This window comes from Penicillium chermesinum (genome assembly GCF_028974085.1).
Source record: "Penicillium chermesinum strain IBT 19713 chromosome Unknown utg000001l:1.0-1975020.0:1.0-1976611.0, whole genome shotgun sequence".
Classification (NCBI taxonomy): domain Eukaryota; kingdom Fungi; phylum Ascomycota; class Eurotiomycetes; order Eurotiales; family Aspergillaceae; genus Penicillium; species Penicillium chermesinum.
Genome location: NW_026695311.1, coordinates 219632 through 244754, shown reverse-complemented (window position 1 = coordinate 244754; position 25123 = coordinate 219632). Strand labels below are relative to the sequence as shown.

Sequence of the window (25123 nt, the reverse complement as noted above, 5' to 3'; positions counted from 1 at the left end):
TTACAATAGAGTGACGAGACACCCTTAGCGTGTAGAGTGACCAAGAGAAGTATAACCTTTGAGGATCCACTTACCGGGACTCGCTAGGTAGTGCGTAACACATAGCAGTTAGCGGGAAGCTACTAAGACAGCAAGGCAGCAACGGCTTATCAGCGATAAGCGTTGTATATCAGTGATGCGCGGAATGTATCAGCGATGTATCCTAGACATATTAGTAATAAGAAGGACTAGGATATATAAGGACACTCATTTAGCACCATATATTTAGTTTTTCGCAATTAATCATTCTTATTTAACAAGCTGTTATTTAAGAATCCTAGATTAGAATACAATAACAATTAGACCTCGCCACGACCCGCGGGTCTACCCAAACGGGGTACCCATTACCCATTTCTTGGCGGGTAATGGGTAGGGTTTGCCTACCCGCGTGCGGGTAGTGGGAAGCTGGTTAATACCCATGGGTATTTTCTGGGTACCCGCGGGTAGTCAAACAATACAAACAGGTGGGACCCCGTGACTTGTATATTTTATGCATATTCGAGCTGTAATTTTGAGTATTTCATATACAACTACCAGTCAAGATTCAAGAGATTTCTCAGTATTAAAGAGGTTAAAACAAGGTCAATTTGATTCTATAGCTAATACTCAATAAACTGATCATCATCCCGTCTCCGCTTCCGACTTCTACCTGAAATCCGTTGTTGAGTCTCTGGGAGAGGATTTGTAGCTTCATCGTCAGATAAAGCTTCATGAGAAGGGCCCTGGGTAGTATCTGGCTCTTGTATGACCTCTATATCCTCCTCTTCATTATCACTGATAGGATCAATATCCTGTAGTGACTGAGGACTTTTCTCTTCTCTCTCTGTCTCAATCTCCCCACTTGTAAGATACTCCTTCTTAAGAGTAAGGTTGTCATCTTCAAGCTCAAATTTTGTTGCGAACCTATACATCATGAGCTCCTGGATAGTTTCAGATCTTAGAGAGCCTCGACGGTAATGACAGATGTCCCGAGCAGAGTTAAAGAGACGCTCAACCCCTGCACCTGTAGCAGGAATTGTAAGAATATCCCGTGCAAGGCTTGCGAGAGCAGGAAATTCATGTTGATGGTCTTTCCAGAACGCTCGAATGGTTACTCCAGTGATAGTACCTAATATTTATTAATAAAACACACAATAAACCAAGATAATACTGACCAGATTCAAGATATCTTGAAAGCTCATCCCGCTCAGTTAAGCTTGTTTGCTGAGATTCAGACTCTCTAAGCATCCGTTCAAGATCAAACTCCGAGGTCTGTGTTGTGGATATATGAGACTCTAGTAATGTCTGGTTCTGTAACAGACGTTGCTTATAAGACTCAAAGTAATCCACAAAGCTTTGGCGATATCGATCACGCCACTCATCGCCCCAATCTTTTCCTAGAAAAAACTGGAGCTTATTCTGCGGTGCAAGCATTGTTCCAATAGCAAAGAGGTCTCCAGGAACGCCATCTGTCTTGCTATAATATTGGGAAAGCTTTGTCTTCGCCACATAAAGCGCATTTAGCATCATCTTCTTCCAAGGTACCTTTTTGTATCTAAGCTGGTTGATCGACTTCTCAAGATGATCAAAAAGCTTATTATAGATACCAAAGATCAGATGTATGGTAACATCCTTTGTTTTCGAAAGCGCATTCGTGAATTGGAAGAAAGGTTGAGTGATATAAAGGAGGTAGTCGATCTGACGCCATTGCTCTTGATCAAGCTTCAAATGCGAATGTCCATATTTAGTACAGAACTCGTCAAAGACAGACTGTAATCGCTTGGCACGTCGGAGCATAAGAAAGGTCGAGTTCCAGCGTGTTCGAACATCTTGAATTGGCACAAGAGGTATTGAGGTTGTTTGAAGCTTAGAAAACAGCTCGAGACGTTGAGGGCTAGCATTGATAAAAACAGCTAAGCCTCGTATCTATATATAATTAAATAAGTTGATAGTTTTTATATCTGAAGAGATAAACTTACCTTATTCAGTGTGTCAACAATCTCTCGTTTTTGTTGCCTTGAGCGGATCAATTGATCTTGGGTTTCAGACCACTGCATTTCAGCTATATCGTTCTTTGGATTTGCCTTCATTTGCCCAAGAAGCTGCTTCAGACTAAGTTGAATGACGTGGGCTAGACAGGGAACCTTGATGATCGTAGTATGATCGCTAATCTCAAGAGACTGGATAGAATCCTGGATACTCGACATCATAGTGCTATTATTTGATGCATTATCAGTAGTAATTGCAAGCACTCTGTCTGTGATCTGGTGTTTTTGAAGAAGTTCAAGAAGGACAGCACTTAGATTGACACCCGAGTGTGTTCCATGAAGTGGTTCAAAGCCAAGCAGTATCTCCCGATAGTTCCAATCTTCATCAAGAAAATAACCAGTTACTGCCATAAATGCTTGCTGGAATGGAGATGTCCAGCAATCAAGGGCAATTGATAGCTTACCATCTTTAGGTAGCTTTTGGAGGATAGTATTCTGGTACTCAGTGATCGTGCCTTGAAGTCGACGTCGAACTGTTTTCGCAGATGGGATTTGTGGACGCATTGGGGCACGGGAGGCCATGTAAATCAACTGATGAAAGTCGGGGTGTTCGAGGATTTGGAATGGTAGCCGGGAATCAGTAATGAAACGAAGTAAACTTGCTTCCCAAGCCTCTTGAGTAAAACTGAGACTATCTGAAGCTGGTGTAGCCTATATTAGAAAGATATTAGTAAAAAGATATCATAATATAAGATAAAATTACCTCGTGGAAAAATTGTTTGATATTATGCCCATTTGTGCCACGACACCCAATCCCTTTCAAATGCTTGATCATCGCTGTGGTCCCATTCCCATGTTGTTGTGGATGATCGAGCACCTTCTTGCATCGTTTACACATAACCTTGGGCATTCCGTCGCTCGCTTTTGCTACCTGGTCAAAGTGCTTCCACACATCAGATTGCTGTCGAGCATCCCACCGTATCGGCTTTTTTTGTCCAAAGTCTGTCTGAAGCCACCAATTCACAAAATCGTCTTTTGTCATGTTGGAATAAACAAGGTATGCCGAAGTTCGGTCAGGACAGATACGTTCAAGGGAGGGAGGTATAGGGGCCACACGGGATGGATAAATGAAATCCGAATTGGCGATTGATTGTGATGTTTGTTGGTTAAACGAAGGGTTAGAGGTAAGGTCGTCGGGTTGAATAACCTGAAGGTTATCTGGATTGTCAGTATTATATAAAGATGATGCATACACATCAGAGAACTGGGAGAATTGAGACATTATGGCAAGGGAAACAAGACCAGGCTAGTTACCCCTAATCACATAACGAAGTAAGTACTTACTATAGTAAATTTTGCGACTGATAGACTTAGAGACTTTAGCCCCCTTTTTTGATAACTTGCGAATAAATGACCCACTATATCTATGATATATATTCTAATTGGTTGAACTCATGGGTTATTCGTGGGTAGATGGGTAGCCCGTGGGTAACCCGCGGGTAACCCACGGGTTACCCACGGGCTACCCATCTCACTTTAACCCCTTTTTTCATATTCAAGTGCCATTGTTTTCAAGATAGATACCACTGTTCAAGGCTGTTGTACACTTAATATATACAATTTTGTTAAAGCAAAGCTCATATTTAAATGGAAATAACGTATATAATTCGATTTGTCGAACAGCTAATCAGTTTCACTGATATAAGAGTATATAAAAGGGGTATGATTGTGTTGTCAGGAAGATACACTTACTCCCTTGTAGTGTAAATATATATTTTCAACAGTTGACAATATATAATCCACAATACTACCTACAACCATCTACCATAAGGTTTAATCTATTAAATATAGATACAAACCACTATTACCAGAGCTACTAATAACGCTTTTCAACTTCAATACTTAATTTACGTAGTCAATGTGGTTGTATCGCTTCATAAACTAGAGGCTAACCAGAACAGCTGTTAAAAACTGTAATTTACTTGGGTGAGTAAGCGATTTTATACAGCTTGGCATGTCCAAAAAGGGGTAATTATGCATTTTTGGGTAATTCGTGGGTAACCCGCAGGTACCCCATGGTCTACACTGGGTAGACGGGGATGGGTAATGGGTAGGACTTGCCTACCCGTCCCACGGAACTGGAACCAAAATCCCTACCCGTGGAAGTTCCATGGCGAGGTCTAATAACAATTCATTATTTACTTATTCGAGATAAATCTTAATAATATAAAAGAGATCTATAAGAACCTAACCTTGTCAGCGCCTTTAACAGCTCTATATTTACTAAGCAAGACCTCTAAAGACCTGAGCATCTAAGGCCTGTTACCATATGTGATCGGTAGGCATTATAACAGAGTGACGAGACACCCTTGGTGTGCAGAGTGACCAAGAGAAGTATATCCTTTGAGGACCCACTCACCGAGACTCGCTAGGTAGTATGTAACATTAATATTATAATAGATCTACACTCTTTAAACAATAAATTTACTATTTCTCGAATTTGAGCAAGTCAGAGAGAGACTTTATAGAGATCTAGATCAAGGATCCATTTTTTTAACAATTCCTTTTCAAGAAGCATTAATTTACAACTTTTTAGACATATATCACTCCGAGGTTTAACTCTACATAGTCGATTATAAATCATAGACTCGTCAACCTTGTAAACACAGGCAGCTTGACATATAGAGGGAATTTGTTTATTGCGAATAGTATTAACAGCGAGGGCAAGTTTACGCTCTGAATTTGATTAAATTTAGGCGCGTTTTGGAGGCATAGTGATAGGTTGAAGGAGGAAAAAACGCGACGCGTCGGAAGGCTGCGGAAGTCACTTGTGTACAGAACTCACTTGTGGACCACGTTAAAGTATATAGATTAGTTAGCAGTTTTATGAGTAGTTTTTGTGCAATTTTATGCAAAACTAGGTCGAACTGGGTCGGGTTTTCTGGGGCCCCAGGAGCTGGTCCCGGGTTAGGTTCTGGGTCGTAATCTTCGACCCAAGTTGGGTTATACAGAAGTCTAATCTAACGGAACAAAAATCATCCCAATCATGGCACCGATAGTGTTCTCCGGCACCAACAATGCATTACAAATCGGGATACATTACGGGGATATCTATCTTCCAGGTAAGTCAGGAACATGGCCCGCTACTTAGTTTGGTTCGCTCACGGCCGCTTCTTGACCCAGAGAGACCGGAAACCCCACCAGCCCCTCTCTCAACTGCCCCCGAACGAGAACGAGACTTCACTGGTCGAAACATACTTCTTGATCAGATTCACAACAAGAACTCGGTTCATGGTTCAAGAATTGCACTTGTGGGTCTCGGAGGTGTCGGGTGAGTGTACAGTGACCAACACTTGGCTCGATTGTATACGGCTTATACTGACAACCCGAAGGAAGTCTCAAATTGCCATCGAATACTCCTATCAGGTCCGATCCAAATCGCCGACGACATGGGTCTTCTGGGTTCATGCAAGCAATGAATTCCGATTCACGCTGAGTCTCCAGGATCTCGCAGATCGAGTGAAGATCCCAGGGCGTAAGGACCCTGGGGCTAATATATTCAGACTGGTCGAGAACTGGCTCCAGGATGAGAAAAGAGACAAATGGGTTCTTATCCTTGATAATGCCGATGACCATGAGTTTCTTTGTTCACCCCCAGCAATGAGTAACACAGGGGTCATGGCCGGCCTGACGAAGCCATTGTTCGAATATCTACCAAGACGCCAGAACGGGTTTATTATCATTACGAGCCGGACTCGAGAGACTGCATTGAAGATGGTCCACCCCGAGGATATTCTTCAAGTTGAGCCAATGAATAGCCTCGAAGCATCAGAGCTCCTTTTGAGGAAGCTGAACGGACAAGATAATTCCGACGAATGCCGGCAGCTAGTGGAAGAGCTTGAATACATGCCGCTTGCGATCACACAAGCGGCCAGCTATATCTGGAGAAGGCGTCCTCGCTCTTCAGTGGCACGATATTTGAAAGACCTAAAAAGAGGCGATCGGGAAGCAACGGAACTTCTCCAGGGAGAATCATTTGTCCGTGAACGAGACTCGGAATGCAGACGTTCAATCTTACTCACATGGCAAATTTCGTTCAACTATATAAAGCGGACGAGGCCATCTGCAGCGGCATTACTCTCTCTCATGAGCTTTTTTGATCGACGAGGGATACCTGATTTCTTGGTTCGAAAACAGCCTCACTGTACCAGTAACATTGGTGATAGCGATTCATCAGGTTCTGGGACCAGCTTTGAGTTTGAAGACGATATCCTCGTGCTGCGTGAGTATTCCTTCATATCGATCGGGGAAAACGACACCATACTTACTATGCATCGACTGGTGCAACTCTCCACGCACGCCTGGTTGGAATCCCATCAACAATTAGATCAATACAGGGAGATGTTCATCGATCATCTACATCGCGACTTCCCTACTGGCGAATTCGAAAATTGGGCTGTTTGCCGGTCACTTTTCCCTCATGTTCGATCTGCAAGTGACCAACGACCAGTATCACCGGAGTCTCGCTTAAAATGGGCTACAGTCCTTGCGCGTGGTGTGCAGTATGCATGTGAAACCGGTTACTTGAGAGACGTCAAAAATATGGCAATGAAATCAAGAGAACAGAGAATGGCTCTTCTAAGCGAAGACAATAAGGAAGTACTTGACAGTGCTGCCCTTTTAGCCTGGGTCTATTCAGCAGAAGGATCGTACAACGAGGCCGAGAAACTCATCATAAAGAATTTGAGCACTCTCAAGGCAAAGCATGGTGAGGACCATCCTGTCACGTTGATGAATATGGCCGACCTAGGTCAGATATATTGCTCTCAAGGCCGCTTTGAAGAGGCTGAGGAACTCTTGATTGGAGCCGTCGAGGCTCGCAAACGCAATTTAGGTGAGGACAATCCTCAAACATGGCAGAGTATGGCAGAGCTAGCGGCAACATATACGGAACAAGGGAGATTTGAGGAGGCACAGCAGCTTCATATACAGATTATGGAGAGCCGCAAGAGGAGGCTCGGCATAGAGCATCCTGAGACACTTACCAGTGTGGCTAACCTGGCCTCGACATATTGGAGCCAAGGTCGTTTTAAGGAGGCAGAGGACCTTTTTGTGGAGTCATTGGAAACTCGAATCAAATGTCTCGGCAAGGATCACCCTCACACATTGCAGAACGTCGAAAACCTAGCCGCAACATATAGCATGCAAGGTCAAGGGGAAGAGGCTGAAAAGCTTTACCTCGATGTGATAGAGACTCGCAGAGACAAACTCGGCAAGGACCATCCTGCAACGCTGAAGACCATGGCCACACTCGCGAGAATATATGGAAGACAAGGGCGATGGGATGAGAAAGAGAACCTTGAAGTACAGATTGTGGAGAGTCACAAGATGAAGCTCGGCGAAGATCATTTGAACACGCTGGTGAGCATGAGAAACCTCGTCTCGACGTATATGAGCCTGGGTCGTTGGAAAGAGGCAGAAACTCTCAATTGTCAGCGTGTCGAGACCTGCAAGATCAAGTTCGGTGTTGACCATGATAACACGCTGGCTAGCATGGTCGATCTGGCATCCATATATTGGAACCTGGGTCGGTTGGAAGAGACGAAAACCCTCGAGATACAGGTAATGGAAACCTTTGAGAGGAAACTGGGCGCAGATCATCCTTCCACACTGAAAGCCATGAGAAATCTATCAGAGACATATGGAAGCATGGGCCAATGGGAAGATGCCGAGAAGATCCTGGTGCCGCTTATGAATATTGAAAAGGCACAGCTCGGCGAAGATCACCCTGATACATTGAACAGCATGAACAACCTCGCCATGACATACATGAAACTGGAACGATGGAATGAGGCCGAGCAGCTCATCATCCAGGTTTTAGAGACTCGCACGGTCAAGTTCGGTGTTGATAATCATGCCACACTGATCAGTATGGCCAACCTCGCTTTTGTCTGGATGTCATTAGGCCACGAAACTCAAGCCATTGATCTGATTCGAGATTCTGTGGCTGGGCGGAAACGATTGGGGTACAATGATCCTGAGACCTTATCGAATGCTGAAACTTTGCTTGAATGGGAAGCAAAAAGGTTGAATATTGATTCATAGGCGGACAATGTACTGGAGTTTGATATGCTTGCTCTGTCCAGGTTGTAGACTTTGCTTATAGTTCAACTTATAAAGATCTTTCTCTAGTTATCAAGATCTTTGACAGTTTTATTCTGTGTCGAAGTGTGCCCTTAACATCCCTACCATCGTTGGAAAATCTCTTGCCTCTCCTTTAATCATTGTAAAGTTTGGTATGAATTGATGAAGAGCAGCTATTATAGCTCGAATGTCCCAATCTGGCCTGAAAAGTGTGAGGGAACTACCAGATTTGGGTGGCACCAGTTGACCAGGCGAGATAATGATATTCGATGGGATCCCACGATAGGGTTCCAGTTTGAACAAAGACTAAAGCTTACTCTTTCTATCTGAAAGAACGCCCCCTTCTATAAGAGGGTTCGCCAGGGGTTTGTGACTCAGGTTTCAGCCCTAATCCAACCAATGGGATGTAAGGGAATCCCGGGACCCCGCTTCCCTGACCTTGAATGGTGCAACTTCGGCTCAAAGGATCTCGATATATCTTCAAAGGCGCCTCCATCGTTGATTCGATAGCGTTTCACCATCGAATTCTCATTGTTCCTTGACAGCCGTATCTTACACTCTATCTATACAAAATCTTTAAATATACAAAAAAAAGTCAATATTCTAATAGTTTCTAGACTAGTTCAATAAGGTTAAGATTAGGCAAGTATAACAGTCCAATCTTCAACATATCATAAAGGGCTAAGGCTTGATTCGACTCAATCTAAACGATGCCACACGCTATGTACAAAAAGCATGAAGGAGAAAAGGGGCAGCTAGAACAGAGCAGGCTAGATATAACAGGCAAGGCAGAGCAGGCCGGCAGAGCAGGCCGGCAGAGCAGGCCGGCAGAGCTAGGCCATATAGTGCTGAATAGATATAGCCCGTGACACATATATCCTGTACTCTTTATACGATATTTTTGTTATCTTGTTAAAATATCAGTCTAGGTTGATAGCGATCGATGCCATAGGGGAGGTATAGGAGAATGATAAGAATGTGGGTGGTTGTTAGGGTGATGGTAATGGGGCCGAAGGCACACAGACTTGCGCGGGTGGTGTATTATCCTTGACAGATCGGTTGGCCTGGTTGACTTTCCTTCCTCTAGAGTGGGTCTATAACGAATATAACATATACAATCTCTTTACTAGAAGAAAAGGCGAAAACTACTGAGTAAGTAGCTGATTTTATTAGAGATAAAACATAAGGCTCTCTATATACTAGCCCCTCTGCTAGTGGCGAAAAGAACTCCATAGCAAATGTCGAGCTAGGGTTTTGTACGAGCCCCCGATCTTACAGATGCCTGAGCGACTGTATGCAGCAAACCTGGAGCGAGGGCATTTGGCTCATCAATATTTGTGCCCTCGGAGTATCTTTCAATCCTAAATGTCAGAATAAAAAGTAGGCGATGTTAGTGACGTCTCAGCGGCAGCATGCCTCTGCTCCGAAAGCTACTCAGAGCATCGGTAATTGGGAAACTGAACAACTCACAATGACAACTCGGCAAGCAGCGTTTCATAGCGGAAGATCCCACGAATATCAGGGACATTGCTTTTAGCAACATTATTTCCTGCCACACCAGGAAGATCACAGTCCGAGCCTAACCATCTCCTTTTCAACGAGAGCTCGAACCCACTCTGCATAACCGAGTGCTTCGCGAGTTCACACATATCGACCGCGCTAAACTTATAGATCTGCGCAGCGACTGAGTACTCTTCAATCAATGGTTCTTTGGTGAAGGCAAACTGAAGTGGATCGTCGGTAGATAGAGACACATTGAGCCCGCGCTTGAAGAAGCTTGCACAAGGGTTTTTGTCATATGTCAGGAACAGAGCATTGTTACTCAACGGGGACATAGCAATTCCAATCTGATCCAAATAATAGAGGTACTGGAGTAAAGGCACCTTCCGCAGCAGGATTCCGTGGCTGATGCTATGGCAGCAGAGAAAACCGACAGCCAGGTGGTCAGGATCGCCGGCTTCACCACAGTGAGGCCGCAAAACAAAGGTGTTGAACCCCCCGGTGCTGACGCCAGTGGTTCAGTGAGGCAATGTTGGCGAACATGAAATAGATCCAGTAGCTATACGGTGGGTTCTGCTTGGTATTCCATTCACGTGGAATGGGATACTTGCGGTATAGCCGACGCTCTGCTTTGCTTTCATCGTCGACACTGTCGAACCCGACCACCCGCTGAAGGAAGACATGGAGTTTGGGATGGCTGGCAGGGTCCTGAGTCACCTCAAACAGTGGCTGGAAAACATTGGTGATAACCTGCTCGAAATTTTCCATCATCCCACTTGCCTTGTATACATCATACAGGCGAGGGACCTGAATCAACCAGCGAACGTTGGGAGAAAATAGCTTGTTGTCTACCACCCAAGCTGCCAGCTTGTCCCACTCGTCCATTGATCTCCCGTATATCGATATACGCCACTCCACCATCTGGTATTTACTGGATTCCAAGTCCGAGATGACCTCTTTAGTGATCTCCGCCAGATAGCGGCCCTTGATGTAGTTGTCGGTCTTGAGGAATATTTCTCGAAGACGAGACTCTCCGACCGGATTATATTTCAAGTTAAATTTGTCGAACCGATGAAAGGAGTCTGTGTGTGCCTATTGAGACTAACTTAGCTGTCTTCTGTATGCACAAGTGTTATGAAACTTACGTGCATATCAAGGGTGTCAATACTCAAGTCGTAGGCAGTGAGGTTGATACTTTCGAAAACCTCCTTCAGTGTGAGATGTTTTCCATCACGGAAAAGAACCACCTCGTCAGGGGATTTGCGCATTTTGCTCTTGATGAAACGTAGCAGATGCTTTTGGTTCATACATGCGGAGTGATGTACGTGGGTGTCCACCTTTCGCACGTTATAGAAATCTCGATGTGGCACTTTCTTGCTGTCTGCAATTTCCTGGTACTCATTAAGCAAGGTATACAGCTGGAATTTGCCTTCCAGGTAAGACAGACGCCTGAAGGCAAAGCTCTTTGCAGGCCCGTCAGTGGAAACATCAACCACGGCATCTAGGTCCATATAAAAATCTCGCAGGGACGGAATCTCAACAATCGGAGCTTTTTGATCCGCCGCAGTGTCAGACTCAAATACCTGATAGACACTATTGCTATCCAGCCGATAGGTCCAGGAGCACTTATCAGGCAGAGGCATCAATTCATCCATGTCAAAGTCCTCGCCAATGTCCTGGCCCATCTTCCGTCTTTTTCCCTCGATATCTGCCGGTCCGCCAACCTTATCCCGTTGATATTCTTTGCCGTCATCCCAGGAAGGTTCGGGCGGTGGAGGATAGATTTGCCAGCCTGGGTGGTCTCGAGGATCGTCGGCTGGTCTTTGGAGTGAAAATGCCATATACTTGTGACGTCTGTCCAACAAGTCCTGGATCTTGCGATAGATCACCCCCAATTCAGCCGTAACGGCATCCCCACCCGGGCCATGAGAAACTATCCCCAGCCCAACCGTATCAAGACCTGCTAATACCTGAGATGGTCGTTGACCCAGAACACCATTGTAGGGTGAAGATTGATCTGGCCCGATATGGCGTGCAATGCTGGGGTTACTCTGGGCTGAACCGTCCGCTGTTTGCGGTAATGATGCACTTGCAGGTTCTTCTGGCTCGAGAATCATAGATGCTTTGCGGCCTGTCTGGCTTGGATGCAGTGGCGTGGAATTGGTCGGAATCGAGGGGCCGTCGTTTTGTGCATCAGCGGCAGTACGTGCGACCATGACTGGGCTAGTTGAAGCTTGGTTCTCGTTGCCTTTAGATGCCTGCTGGTGGTGCTGATAGAATAGCTTTGCTTCAGCGTGGCTTAGCGATTTCTCGAAGGCATAGTCATAGGTAGCGGTTTTTTGCAGTTGGTCTCGAGGCAGTATTTCGGTCGCAGCGCCGTTTTCTTCAGAAGGCTCGTGAAAAAGAGGATCAACAGACTCATGGTCGATGCCTGGGGAATTGCCATATTCATCGTCCGAGGACGCAGTGTTGGGATTCCAACCGATCATTTCGGACTGGGGGGGGTCCCATGATCGCTCTCCTCGAAGACAAACCGGAGCGGCAATAGACGAGGTGTTACTTCGTCGGGTTAAAGCAAAAGAGGAACCCGGCAGGTGCAATGGAGTACGAGCCAGAAAAACAACGGAATGACCTGAGTAAAAAGAGTGGGAGACAAGGCAAGGGGGGTGGAGATGAAGAGATGAGATTCGATTGTTTGCTTGGTCATATGAGCATCAGAAAGGACTCAAATTCATCCATCCGATTTGTATAAGAAACTAAATATATATTAAGGATACAGGCGGATCTAATTTTTTTTTCTCACTTTTTCGACAGGAGTAAGGAGATAAGCTTTTGAGGATAACTTTTGGTCATAAAAGGAAGCCGGTGAGTAATTTCAGATTCGGGGGCGGTAAATCAATTACGTAAAGATGTGTTCTCGACCCGTGGACCTATGGAGAAGCAGGAAGTATACTGTGTACATTTCCGCATGGCTCAATCTGTCTATGTCTCTATTTACAGCATACAACTAGGGCTTGCATATAGATTTTCTACTGAATATTCATCATGAGATCAAAGTCGACCTTCCAATTTCTGCATTGATTGGTTAGTCTCGTGATTGGTAACATAAACACCTCTGAAAGTCTGGACTTTGGAAACTGAGATAGACAGGACGATCAACAAAGTCAGAAATTTAGATGACTGGACTTAGTCAAAGCTTAGTTCCTTGCTTGATGCATCGCATATGCTGGACTACATGTTATGTCGAAGAACCCACCCATCTTCAAGGACTGATACCCGCCTTGGAACCTCGGAACATGGCGATTGATGCAGTGCTTAGATAAGAGCACAAGTTATCCACGGTGGAAGTAGCGGTACTTCTAATTTGCCTTCCCTTTCCGTACCGAATAGGTATCGGTACTTCCCGTAGGCCCCTCATGTTAACTATTCCTCCCCAGGCGACCGTCATTCCCCTACACTGACATCAACATCAGCTCCTCCTAGGCGCCTACTTTCTTTCCTGGACTCCTTTTACCGCTTAAGACTCCGGACCCTCGATTGTTGTTTCTGCCCACCCTGTGGGAAAGCCTCATTGACTTGGTATGTATTCGTGATTAGTCGTCATCGCCCTAAAGTCAAAAGGATTTCATCATTCGTCTTTTCACCGTCTATTGATGCAGTGTACCCCTGGGACCTCTGCCACAATTGCCGCCCTTCTATCTACCATTATATCGAAAGAGGAAAGATTTGGCTCATCTGATCATTGCATAGTTGGATCTCAATTCTTTTTGCCGCTCCCCGCATTTTCTTCATACCTTAACTTGGAACGTGGCGGCTTTCTATCGACTCCCCGACCCGCCCTTCTTCCTACTCCCGCTTTCTGCTTGAGCATCTACGCCTTTTCCAACCATGGCCTCCCTTAACCTTTCAACCAACGGACCCTCCATATCCAAAAGCTATCAGACCGTTGTGAATGCCACGTTACCCAACGGAAGCTCTCCAACCTATGGCCAATGGGCAGTCTTTTCAGTGTCAACCCCGCTTGTGAACGCTTTCCAACAGGACTCCGCCAATAAAGAGAGCGTATTGAAAGTTCAGGCCTCTGGAGGTATGATTGCCTGTCTCTTGGTTACCTTCAACATAACTTAAAATTTGCTGACTGCTGCTTGTACAATGGTAGAGGGTGAACTTTTGGATCTCATCGAAGAGTTCTCTGAAGGTCGCATTCAATTCGCATATGTCAAAGTCACAGACCCGAATACAGCATTGCCGAAAAATGTCCTCATTGCCTGGTGCGGTGAGGGGGTTCCCGAGCGCACTAAAGGGTATTTCACGAGTCATCTCGCTAGCGTTTCCAAATTCTTGCATGTAAGTCCTCGAAAAAGCCCCCGCCTTGATACCAAGATCGCTTGACCGCAGTTTCAAATCATGAAATAACCCCTAATTCCTCGTAATAGGGTTATCACGTCCAGATCACCGCTCGAGCAGATGGTGATCTTTCCCCCCGAAGGCATTATTAAACGAGTGGCCGATTCTTCCGGCTCCAAATATTCCCCAGAGTCGCAAGCACCCCCCCCCAGCTGCAGCTCCTCGCCCCCCTGTAGCAAGCAAACCTGTGTTCACTCCAACTCGGTCTGGTGGGGTCGCCTCGGCGCCTTCTATTTCTCGACCTAAGCCATCTGCGCCTGATGATGACGATGGCTGGGGTGCTGATGCTCCTCCTATTACACGAACGCAGCTCGAGAAAGTCAAACCTGCTTATCAACCTACAAAAGTGAATTTGCAACAGCTCAAGGCTGAGAACCAGTCACCTGCGAGCAGACAGTCTACTGCAGAGGCTACCAATGAACGAGATGATGTGGTCCGGGGTGGCTATCAACCAATAGGAAAAGTGGACATCGCCGCTATTCGTCGCCAGGCCGCTGAATCTGGCCAGATGAAAGATGATCGTCCGACACCAGTCAAAGGGTCCTATGAGCCAGTCGGTAAGGTGGACATCGCGGCCATTCGTTCCCGAGCCCAGAAGCCTGGGGGCAGTGCTCCCCTTACTGACTCGACTCCGATTTCACGGAACGAGCCGACTGCCCTCCCGGAGCGTCCAGCAGCTAATGCTGAGCGCTTGACCGACCTACCAAAGCCCAAGGTTGCTAATAGATTTGGCTCTGGCCCCCCGGTTGGAGGCACTAAACCCCCGCTGCCTGCTGGCCCCGGTGTCTCATCGAGCACTGCAAACGCTCAGATCGGAAGCGCTAGCCGAACCTTTGCTAACCAAGGAGGCAAAACACCTGCGCAATTATGGGCGGAACGTAAAGCTAGAGAGCGTGGAGAGACCTCTGAGACTAATATATCTGTACCACCACCTATCCAAAGCCAGGCCAGCGGCCAGAATGAATGGAAGAGCTCTTATGCTGGAAAGTCATGGGCGCCTGTTCAAACTGTGCAGGATCGCCCTGCCCCAGCGCAGCCCGACGTGCGAGCATCCGACCCCTTGCAACCCGAAAGCTCAGCGCCGTCTGAAGTCGCAACTGCGCGCGAGAAATTCTCCCGCGAGCCTCCAGCCACCCCCCCCAGTTCCTCAAGCAAGTCGCCCAGTGCCCATCCCCGGGCTGCCTTCTGGCCCAACTGAGCCTGAGACTGAGCACGATGCTGAGCAGCCGTTACCTTCTCCCCCTCCTCAGCCACGTTCTCCTACTCCACCTACCCCTCCAGTCCGCGAAAGCTCCCCTATTCAAATCGCTGTTCCTGTGAGCCAAAGCGTCTCGGACGCACACGAAGAGCAGCACGCTCCACCACCAGCCTTGCCGGTGGAAAGCTTGCAGGAGGCTGTTCCGAAGGAAGAAGATCTTGAAGAAGATCACCATGATCTTGGCCGTGCAGCTGCGGAAGCTACAGTCCCTGTCCATTCGCAAGGCGGCTTGCATGCAGTAGTTCAATATGACTATGAAAAGGCCGAGGATAATGAAATTGACCTTCGGGAAGGCGAAGTGGTGACTGAAATTGAGATGGTTGATGAGGATTGGTGGTTGGGTGTCAATGCCCAAGGCGAACGAGGACTCTTCCCTGGAAACTACGTCGAAATCGCAGCAGACGGTGAGGTCGCTGATGCGCATACCGCAGCTCATGCAGAGGCCGAGCCCGAATCTGTTGCTGAGCCGGAACCTGTCTCTGCTCCACCTCCACCTGCTGCTTCGGGACATGATTCAGCCCCAGCTTCCCAAGGCGCGACAGCTGCTGCTCTGTATGACTATGAGGCTGCGGAGGATAATGAAATCAGCTTCCCAGAAGGTGCAACCATTACTAACGTGGTATGTCCCCCTGTTCCAGTATCCCTCCTTTTGTATCACTTGTGACATCTATGATCCCTAAAGCTAATTGTAATTAGGAATTCCCTGACGAGGATTGGTGGCTGGGAGAATACGAAGGCCAGCGGGGCTTGTTCCCTGCAAACTACGTGCAGCTCCATGATTGAAGGCCTGGGCGCATCTATCGCGGCATGTGTAAATAGGCTATGATTCTTGTGACTCTTTTGATCTTGTATTTGTTCTTCGTATCGGTCCAGTTCTCCTTGTGAAAAATAGCCTTACTGCGATATTCTCTATCGAGGCTTCACCCAATCACTCTAGCGTGACGTGGTAGATAGCCTTCTCCATAGCGGTACATAGACATGTCTTGACTTTTTGTTAAAACCTATAGAACCTATCCATGGACAGAACATTGGAAGACGTCATCCACATTACCTAATTTAGTCACGTGGTCAGTCATAAACAACCTGGCAGTACCGCCGAGGCCTGAACCCGATTGCGCGCGTGCAGATCCAGATTAATGAGAGGAGTCTCTCCACACTGCCACCCCTTTCACCTGGTTTCCTTCAAGGAAGAGTCTGACTCAACTTGAGTTCTTCTCCGCCGCTACATTCTCTTCGCACAAATCGGGCGTTGGTTTTCCAACCCACTGCCGTTCAATCAAAATGGCGTCGTTGGGAGAAGATCTGCTGGTCACTGTGAACAAGCTTCAAGACCTGGTCTTCAATACCATTGGCAATGACTCCCTTGATCTCCCTCAGATTGTACGTCATGTTTGATTATTCCTCTCCGCATTTCCCGGCTTTGATTTCTTTCGAGACTAATCTTACTGTCAAGGTGGTTGTCGGTTCCCAATCGTCTGGTAAATCGTCGGTCTTGGAGAACATCGTTGGTCGAGATTTTCTTCCACGAGGCAGCGGGATTGTTACACGTCGTCCTCTGATTCTTCAGCTCATCAATATTCCCAGCGAACGAGATGATAGGCCCGCCAATGACGAGATTCATGTCCCTCACACCGCAGCCAGCGTGGATGGACAACATGAATGGGCCGAGTTTCACCACCAGCCGGGTCGCAAATTTGAGGATTTTGCCCAGGTCAAGCAGGAAATCGAGGCAGAAACCGCGCGCATTGCGGGTAGCAACAAGGGGATCAATCGTCAACCAATCAACCTCAAAATCTTCTCTCCCATGTCCTCAATCTCACGCTTGTGGATTTGCCTGGCCTGACCAAAGTACCTATTGGAGATCAACCATCAGATATCGAGAAGCAAACTCGCACGCTCATCCTCGAATATATCGCCAAACCAAACAGTATTATTCTCGCCGTGTCTCCTGCCAATGTCGATCTGGTCAACTCCGAGGCATTGAAGCTTGCTCGCCAAGTAGACCCTATGGGCCGGAGGACTATTGGAGTTTTGTCAAAGCTGGATTTGATGGACCACGGCACCAATGCAATGGACATACTCTCCGGGCGCGTATACCCTCTGAAGCTCGGCTTCATTGGTGTTGTCAACCGCTCGCAACAAGATATCCAGTCCGGAAAGTCACTTGCAGATGCTCTGCGTGCTGAATCGGATTTTTTTCGCCATCATCCAGCATATCGAAATATGGCCACTCGTTGTGGGACCCAATTCCTGGCCAAGACGCTGAATTCGACCCTGATGTCACATATTCGAGACCGCCTCCCGGATATCAAAGCACGCTTGAATACCCTCATGGGCCAGACCCAGCAAGAACTTGCTAGCTACGGCAACAAGCAATTCAGTGGGAAAGAGCACCGAGGATCTCTGATTTTGCAGCTCATGACTCGGTTTGCCTCGTCCTTCATCTCATCTATCGATGGAACTTCTTCGGAGATCTCGACCAAAGAGCTATGTGGTGGAGCAAGAATCTACTACATCTTCAACGAGGTGTTTGGTAACTCTTTAGAAACCATCGATCCCACACATAACTTGACTGTTTCTGATATTAGGACGGCGATCCGGAACTCCACGGGTCCTCGAGCAAGCCTCTTTGTGCCAGAGCTTGCGTTTGATCTGTTGGTGAAACCGCAGATTAAGCTGCTAGAAGCACCAGCCCAACGGTGTGTTGAATTGGTGTACGAAGAGCTCATCAAGATCTGTCACACATGTGGATCACAGGAGCTTCTGCGTTTCCCTCGTCTCCAAGGCAAGCTTATCGAGGTGGTGTCCGATCTTCTCCGGGAGCGACTTGGCCCTTGCTCTGGCTATGTTGAGTCACTCATATCCATCCAAAGAGCCTACATCAACACCAACCATCCCAATTTCCCCGGTGCGGCGGCCGCCATGCAGTCGATCATTCAAAGTCGTCAGGAAGAGGAACGCAAGGCCCTCCAGGCGGAGGAGAAGAGGAAGCGAGAGAAGCGCCGTTTGAAGGAGCTTGGCACCGCCAATGGAGCCCCAGCGGAAGATGAAGAAGGTCCATCCGAATCGAAGTCGAATAACCTCCCCTTACGAAGCCAATCCACAAAAGGGCACCGCAGTATGTCTCCTCATGTTGGCCGTCATGCAGAGAACGGCATTGCCGCTACTCTTAATGGCGTCCACGCAAGCCAGCCGGCTGGCTTCGGCAGTGTGCAAGGAAGCACACGGGATTCTTTCCTGAACTACTTCTTCGGTAAAGAAGGAGTGCAAAATACTCCTGCTCCTCAGCCTGCACTTCACCGATCAAACCACACAAATGAGCATAGTCCCAGCCAGGCCATCCGCCGTGCTGAAGTGAGGTCACCTGTGCTCCCACCCGAGGAATACTCGGCCCCGCCAGAATTTGGAGGCGATATAGGTTTTGTAAGTTCCGCCCTTTGTCATGCCAGTTCGTTTTCATTGAGATATGTCTTTTTTTTTTTCTCGCGTCTTTTCTAACCTTCTGTCCTTCTACCTAGCCTCATGAGAACGTAGAGCCTACTTTGACCGACAAGGAGATGCTCGAGACCGAGCTCATTCGTCGTTTGATCTCCTCTTATTTTGCAATCGTTCGGGAGACCATTGCTGATCAGGTCCCGAAGGCCATTATGCACCTTCTTGTAAACCACAGCAAGGACGTGGTACAAAATCGTCTTGTCAGTGAATTATACAAGGAGGATCTGTTCGGCGAGCTTCTCTATGAAGACGATGGCATCAAAGCCGAACGTGAGAAGTGCGAGCGCCTTCTGGATACCTACAAAGAGGCTGCGAAGATTGTTGGAGAGGTATTATAGACCCATCAATGATAAAATCAAGGGGGATACTCGAAGGAGAGAGCACGAGGGCCATTCGCAGTTGCATGTTTTGATTATAGGGGATTTTCTTCGATGTGGATGTACAATTACTCGACTTTTCGACTTTTTCCCTTTTTTAACTCTTTCCCTAACCATGAAAGGAGGCGGGAGCACTTGTTCATGATATTCATTTGTGTCTACATGCTTCCCCTTCCCTAGTTCTGCCCTGTCTTCTCCGCTTATTCACTTTCCTCTCCTATATCGAGGATCTTTTTGGGTGTTGAGTTTTCTTTTTGTATCTATCTGTAACGGAAATGACAGGGCCCGATCCTATGACTTGGATGGTATCTTCCCCAAGTCTTCGAGCTGTATTATTGTTGTTTAAGAGCGGGTTTTCCCACGCCTCCTGTCGGTTGATCATTTCTAATGGCCTTGTTTCTTAAGCGGGCGCCTTCAAATCCATACAGGCCACCACCGATGAAGACTAGCGCAGCTCCAATCAAGACGCCATTCGCCAGATGATTTCCAAACAAATAGATCGACAACAAAAGGGAGACCAATTTGCGGACGTTCAAAACCACAGTTACAGTCAGCGATGAGGACTTGGCTGACAGCAAATGAACGCCTCGAATGCATAAGTACTGGGTAAGTGCATTCATGACCAAGTACGCTACCTGGACCGGAAGCTGGCCAAGGAATGCTTGTGTAGGCCTATGGTTTTGAATGCCGGCCGTGACCATTGATAGGACGGTCTCGGAAGAAGTGACGGTATGAGGAATTTTGGTCAGCAGAGACGGTGATGAGACAATAGTTCGCCACTGCGCGGAAAGCTGAGGGTAGCTCGTCACAAATAGAGGAAGCGACAGGGCATGTGAGTAGAACAAGGCCTCTTTCCAATGATCTCGGCCATACGTCGCATACAATCGATCCGCATAGATTCCTTGGAAAGCCGAGAGTATCATGGCCAGCGCCAGAATAGTAAACCCTATCGCGGTTGTTATCATCGCCGACTCTGACGTGACCTGGACAGAATGGCCCTTCGTCTGCGCATCGGCTATCGCAGCAGCAACAACGCCAATTGTTAGCATGGCTACCGAGAGTATTTGCCCTTGCGAATATTTCCGGCCATTGAAGATATACCCAATTATCATAGATGCCACAGGCCCAGCGGAGCGTAGGATGATGTGAAGCGGTACCGAGATCTTATATGCGAAAGCCCAATTATTTAACAGGTTCACGGTTACGAAGAACGCAGTATATATCATCCATGACCGTAGCGGAATAGCTCTTGGGCTGAGGAAGAAAGCGCTTGGGCCTGCAGAGAGGGAGAGGAAATTTGGTAGGGTGAACACAGCGCATATAACGAATTGCGCGAAGGTGATCAATGGGCCTGCACGGCGTGCGTTAGGAAATTGTGCTCGTCGTCAGGGGATACTCTCTCGATATCGAGGTCAAGGGATTCTCACCAGCCGTGGCTTGCTCTCTATCACATTAATATTAGCATTTGTCTTGCATATCTGGCATGCTAAAGGGACTTGGCTTACTTGATGATGGCCTCGAGGGCGAATACCTGCAGTTATGTCAGACGAATCGATCTTACATTCGTGCCATGCCCTCTTGGGGCCAATTGCCACTCACGTTTGCACAGCACCCGCCCAGAATGAGCGAGGATATCAGGACCATGTTCGCCCAGCTAGGCACCGCAGCATGCGCCGCGGCGGCGATCAATCGTGCATCCTTCTTCAGGTCCGAGTCGGAGCGGCGCAAAGCTGGGGGCTCTGCTGCGGGACGGGCTGAAGCCATTGTATCCGGGTTGGCCTTCCGGTTTGAGACATGATTATCATTAATCATTCTGTACGTATGAGGGCTTGTTGCGGATCTTCATATGGTTGCTGGGAGGTCTAGAGGCGGGGGAAAGGGAAAAAACGCGACGTGGCAAAGTAGCTTCTTGGGGCCACAACCGACTAGACGTATACTCCTTGCTTCTTCTCAAAAAGCAATTGGGGTTGGCGGACTCGACTGGTTTGCCGAGGGCAATCGTCGGATTGGCGCAGGCGCAAAGGGCGTGAGGTTCGAGTTGGGAAATGGGAGAAGAGCGGGTCCGCGGGATGTTTATATTTAACCAGAGACGGCGCCGATTAGGTACAATCGCGATCTACTACGTAGATTCACAATGTTCCGTCCTTAGTTAACTATCGCCACATATTATATCACCTCCCATCAAGCGAAGGTATAACTATTCCAAGACCCCTAGCAGCAAAGACCGGGCTAGTCAGTCTAATAAGGGCAGATGGTATTATCTGGTAGAACGCCCCCGCTCGATCTCGTGTCGCGAGTCGCAGGAACCGCATCCTTGGTACCTCCTATCAACGAAGGACCCGATATTAGATATGAACTAGAGAGATGAATAAGGAGGGTTGCTTGTATTAACGTAATTATTCACATTTTCTAGTAGTTGGAGAATATATCTGATTGTTGTATCCCAACCAAATCTATTCAGTCCTCAGTCGTCAACAATATCGTCATCACTCAGAATTAGCTTCTCTTCCTCGAGTGGGGGGGACTATTGGCCCAAAGGCCGTATGGCTGCCGACCCCTGTGCGCCTGTCTCGAGGAAGTTCTGGACCCAATCCGTCGTCCACGACATCTTCCTCGACATCTTCCAGTAGATTCCCTCGAATACGAGTGATTTGAGTCAAAAGAGAAGATGCGGCATCCTGGGGCTGAATACGCGCCACATAAGGAAGCTGATAAAGCAGTGCATCAGAACGAGACATCATCGTCACAACCGAGCCATGAGGGCGATCGTCTGTCACGCCTGATACAGTAAGACCAAACCGGAGCTTTTTCCAGGAAGATACCCCGGTGGACCTGGCTGAAGGATCAGAGTCTTGAGACAGAAGGTGTGGATGGCCAAAGGGATCTAGGTTCTGTTTCATCCAAGCATCCAAAAGGCCTTCAACCTCCTCCGTTTTTTGCCAGAGCCGAAGCGAGGTTGGATACAACATCTTGTAAACATCGCCTGCACGTCCCTTCCCATCACTCGGGGAGACTCGTCGATTAACCGGGTATGGAAGCCCAAAGAGAAGCCCCCGAGCTGCCACCTGAAAGCTAATCTCATCTTGCCGCAAGAGGTCCACGCCGGTGTTCAGTGGCGTGGCTCCAATACCCAGGCCAATGCCGGTTCGAGAGCCATGGATGGATCTGCGCCCAGGACTTAGTATATCACTGTCAGACAGGGCCTCAATACATGCATTGAGGCTGTCAGTAAATGCAGGCCCGTGGCATGAAGGTGGATAGTTCTCGTGTAAAGCACAGATAAATGTGCCAACGTCCGTTCCTGTCTCATCTATCAATTCATCAACCGCTACCTCAGACACCTTGGGTCGGTCATAGGAAGAAAGATAATCAGGTGGTGAAGGGGGGATGATTGCGTTGACTGGCATGAGACTTTTGTCCATGCGCTTGTTGTAGACGATCTTCCCCACGGCATGAAACATCCCCAAGCTAGCTTCTCGTTGGGATATCATCCTTAGTGACTCCTCTTCCATTGGAGTTAGCTTAGACCCCCCCACGGGGCTTTTTCCCCTTGGCCTTTGTGGCCCTGCCGCTCCAATTTCCAGCCGAATCTCCTTTCAAACACAAGAACTCCAAGGAGGATATCGCGCTGCGAATATCACCAACATCGCAAATGGCGTCAAGGACAGCCTGCCCGGGGACACTGCTGTGATTTGACATTTTCGTCTCCTTTTCCAGAACCAATCGCAAAGCTTTCTGCATGTATGTCGATGCAACGCTATTGAAGTCGATGATAGTTGTGCCTGGGTGATTATAGAGCGCAGGACCAAGCAGGCGATGTACCGTCAGGTTGTCCGATATCGACGAGGCTGAACCCAACAAGGTCTCAGAAACTATCATTACAATAGGCGGGTGTGTATCGCGATCCGTTCCACGGGTCGTAGCGGCAAGATATCGCTGGAGGGATGCTCGAAATGAAGCCAGACTCGAAGAACCACGATGGAACACCGTGGGAAACTCTTCTACCAGGAGCACTCGTCGATCCTGAGAAGTCCCGGAGTGGCCAATGTGGGTTTCGTCCGCCTTTGCGTGGTCAAATTCCAAGCCACCGTATCGGTCACCGCGGCCCAGAAAATCATCGAATTGGGCACCGATCGAGGTGTATCCGTGCATAGTGTAATCTGGGACAGCTGGGTTTCTCCACTCAACGATGTCGAATCCTAGAACCTTAGACAGGAGAGAGAGCGTGGTCGTTTTCCCTGAACCAGCAGGACCTCGTAGGATCAAGAGTCTCTATTCCGCGTCAGCAAGGAGGGGGAAAAAAATGAAAATGGAAACCACGTTGGAGCCATCTCGAGCAGACAGATAGTCCAGAAAGTCGTATACAAGCTGAACACTGCAAGCAAGGAGACGTACCTCTTTGCGCCTTCCCGAGAACGCCTCTTCCAGCCATTTCTGAACGTCGGATACCTTTCTTTTATGCACGGCCAACTCATCGAGATTCACTGGGGCAAAACGTTGGGCCCATGGAAGACTGTCGATATCGGTCAAATCGTTACTATTAAGTGGTGAGGGTTGTCGGGAGCGTTCATTTGGCCTAGAGGCCATCACAAATCGTTTGGAGGATTGGGGTTTTGGGCGTGAGGCAGTCTTAACCTGGGACCTTGCTGCTGGAGGCTTATTGCAACTTGATTTGGAGGCATTGTCAGGCTTCTGGCTAGCGATGTGCTGGGTAAAAATCTCGTCGTACGAATCGTAGTCGTCCTCGATGACATCGGCATCTAGGGTGACTTCCGGCGCCAATGCTGAGCGCTGCGGTTCGAATTTCTGGGAAGACCATCGCTGTCCTTCTGATGCGGGCTGGAAAAAGTTATGGAGAGACTTGGATTGGGACTTCACCGGCCTTGGCGGTGTTTTGGTGGGGGATGGAGAGGATGAAGGAAGTTGGATCGAAGGAGCCGGGCTGGGGCGTGCACGGGTCGGCTTCGGACGTGACGAAAGAGTGACTGGCTTGGAATCGGATTGGAATGGGGCTTCTGCGCGGCGTTGTCGCTTAGTGGGCCGCCTATCCATGATGCTCATGGAGATTCCGACATTGAGGAGGAAATGAGAGCTCACGGAGGCAAAACACGCGATAAGCGGACTGATACAATGGGGGGCAAAAGTCTGTGTGCATACCGCTTCACCTACCCCATCAAATACTGATATATATTCATGGTTACTTATCCTATACCACCAACCCTTATGGGATCATAATAAAATTCAAAATACTGAATGAACAGGTTCATATACAGAGTTGTATTGCTTAATATTTTATATAATAATCTTGGTTTGTATACAATCTATCCATCCTTCTTACTATACTCAATATTAACATATCAATCTTCGTCTGGTCTAACATATCCTATATAGTATTAATATACTCTTTAAAGTAAGCCCGGTCCTCTCCAGATCTTTCTGTCTATATAATATCTTATAATATATAGAAAGATTTAATATTTTAGTCGTTTCCAGACTAGTTTAATAGGATTAAGATCAGGCGAGTATACCAGCCAATCTTCAACATACATCCCGTGCTCTTTAAACCAAACCTGCATATCTTTCGCTATATAGATCTTTTTTTATCTTGCTAGAATATAATTCCAGATCGATAGCGATCGATGCCATGGGGGAGGCGTAGGAGAAAGAATAAAAATGTGGGTGGTTATTCACCCGATGGTAATGGGGCCGAGTGCACACAGACTTTCAACCGGGGGTTGTAGCTTAATTGATAGCGCGGTCCCACTTTGGACGAACCATTCCCCGTTCCCTCTACATATGGAGATGTGAGCTTTGGGATTACTTTCTCAATTGGAACTACTATAGGTTTGAAATAGCAGTATGTTCTTAAATAAATTTGGCATTCATAATATCTGTTTGTGCAAGGGCAGCTGTTCACAGAGCGTCCCAACTCCGAA

General features: G+C 47.6%; 6 protein-coding genes across 6 annotated transcripts; 3 read left to right on the top strand and 3 right to left on the bottom strand.

Moving 5' to 3' along the window:
• Positions 1-5052: 5052 nt before the first annotated feature.
• N7468_000105 (uncharacterized protein) lies at positions 5053-8111 on the top strand (the record flags this gene model as incomplete). Its single annotated transcript, XM_058469402.1, has 3 exons — positions 5053-5128; positions 5190-5337; positions 5399-8111. 3 exons carry the CDS (start codon positions 5053-5055, stop codon positions 8109-8111), a joined length of 2937 nt encoding a protein of 978 aa, XP_058335433.1.
• A 1505-nt stretch (positions 8112-9616) lies between these two features.
• N7468_000104 (uncharacterized protein) lies at positions 9617-12139 on the bottom strand (the record flags this gene model as incomplete). Its single annotated transcript, XM_058469401.1, has 3 exons — positions 9617-10107; positions 10160-10742; positions 10796-12139. The coding sequence occupies 3 exons, from the start codon at positions 12137-12139 to the stop codon at positions 9617-9619; spliced, it is 2418 nt and encodes an 805-aa protein (XP_058335432.1).
• Positions 12140-13538: 1399 nt separating this feature from the next.
• Positions 13539-16098, top strand: N7468_000103 (putative actin binding protein; the record flags this gene model as incomplete). Its single annotated transcript, XM_058469400.1, has 5 exons — positions 13539-13737; positions 13810-13997; positions 14188-15199; positions 15339-15934; positions 16012-16098. The coding sequence occupies 5 exons, from the start codon at positions 13539-13541 to the stop codon at positions 16096-16098; spliced, it is 2082 nt and encodes a 693-aa protein (XP_058335431.1).
• Positions 16099-16503: 405 nt separating this feature from the next.
• Positions 16504-19148, top strand: N7468_000102 (dynamin-related GTPase DNM1; the record flags this gene model as incomplete). Its single annotated transcript, XM_058469399.1, has 4 exons — positions 16504-16695; positions 16769-17066; positions 17165-18738; positions 18834-19148. Coding segments are annotated over 4 exons (2379 nt in total), but the record flags the coding sequence as incomplete, so codon positions are not given.
• A 371-nt stretch (positions 19149-19519) lies between these two features.
• Positions 19520-20999, bottom strand: N7468_000101 (uncharacterized protein; the record flags this gene model as incomplete). The annotated part of the gene is made up of 4 exons (XM_058469398.1): positions 19520-20538; positions 20615-20631; positions 20693-20718; positions 20787-20999. 4 exons carry the CDS (start codon positions 20997-20999, stop codon positions 19520-19522), a joined length of 1275 nt encoding a protein of 424 aa, XP_058335429.1.
• Positions 21000-21673: 674 nt separating this feature from the next.
• On the bottom strand, positions 21674-24239 carry N7468_000100 (uncharacterized protein; the record flags this gene model as incomplete). The annotated part of the gene is made up of 3 exons (XM_058469397.1): positions 21674-22692; positions 22829-23459; positions 23583-24239. 3 exons carry the CDS (start codon positions 24237-24239, stop codon positions 21674-21676), a joined length of 2307 nt encoding a protein of 768 aa, XP_058335428.1.
• Between the last annotated feature and the right edge of the window lie 884 nt (positions 24240-25123).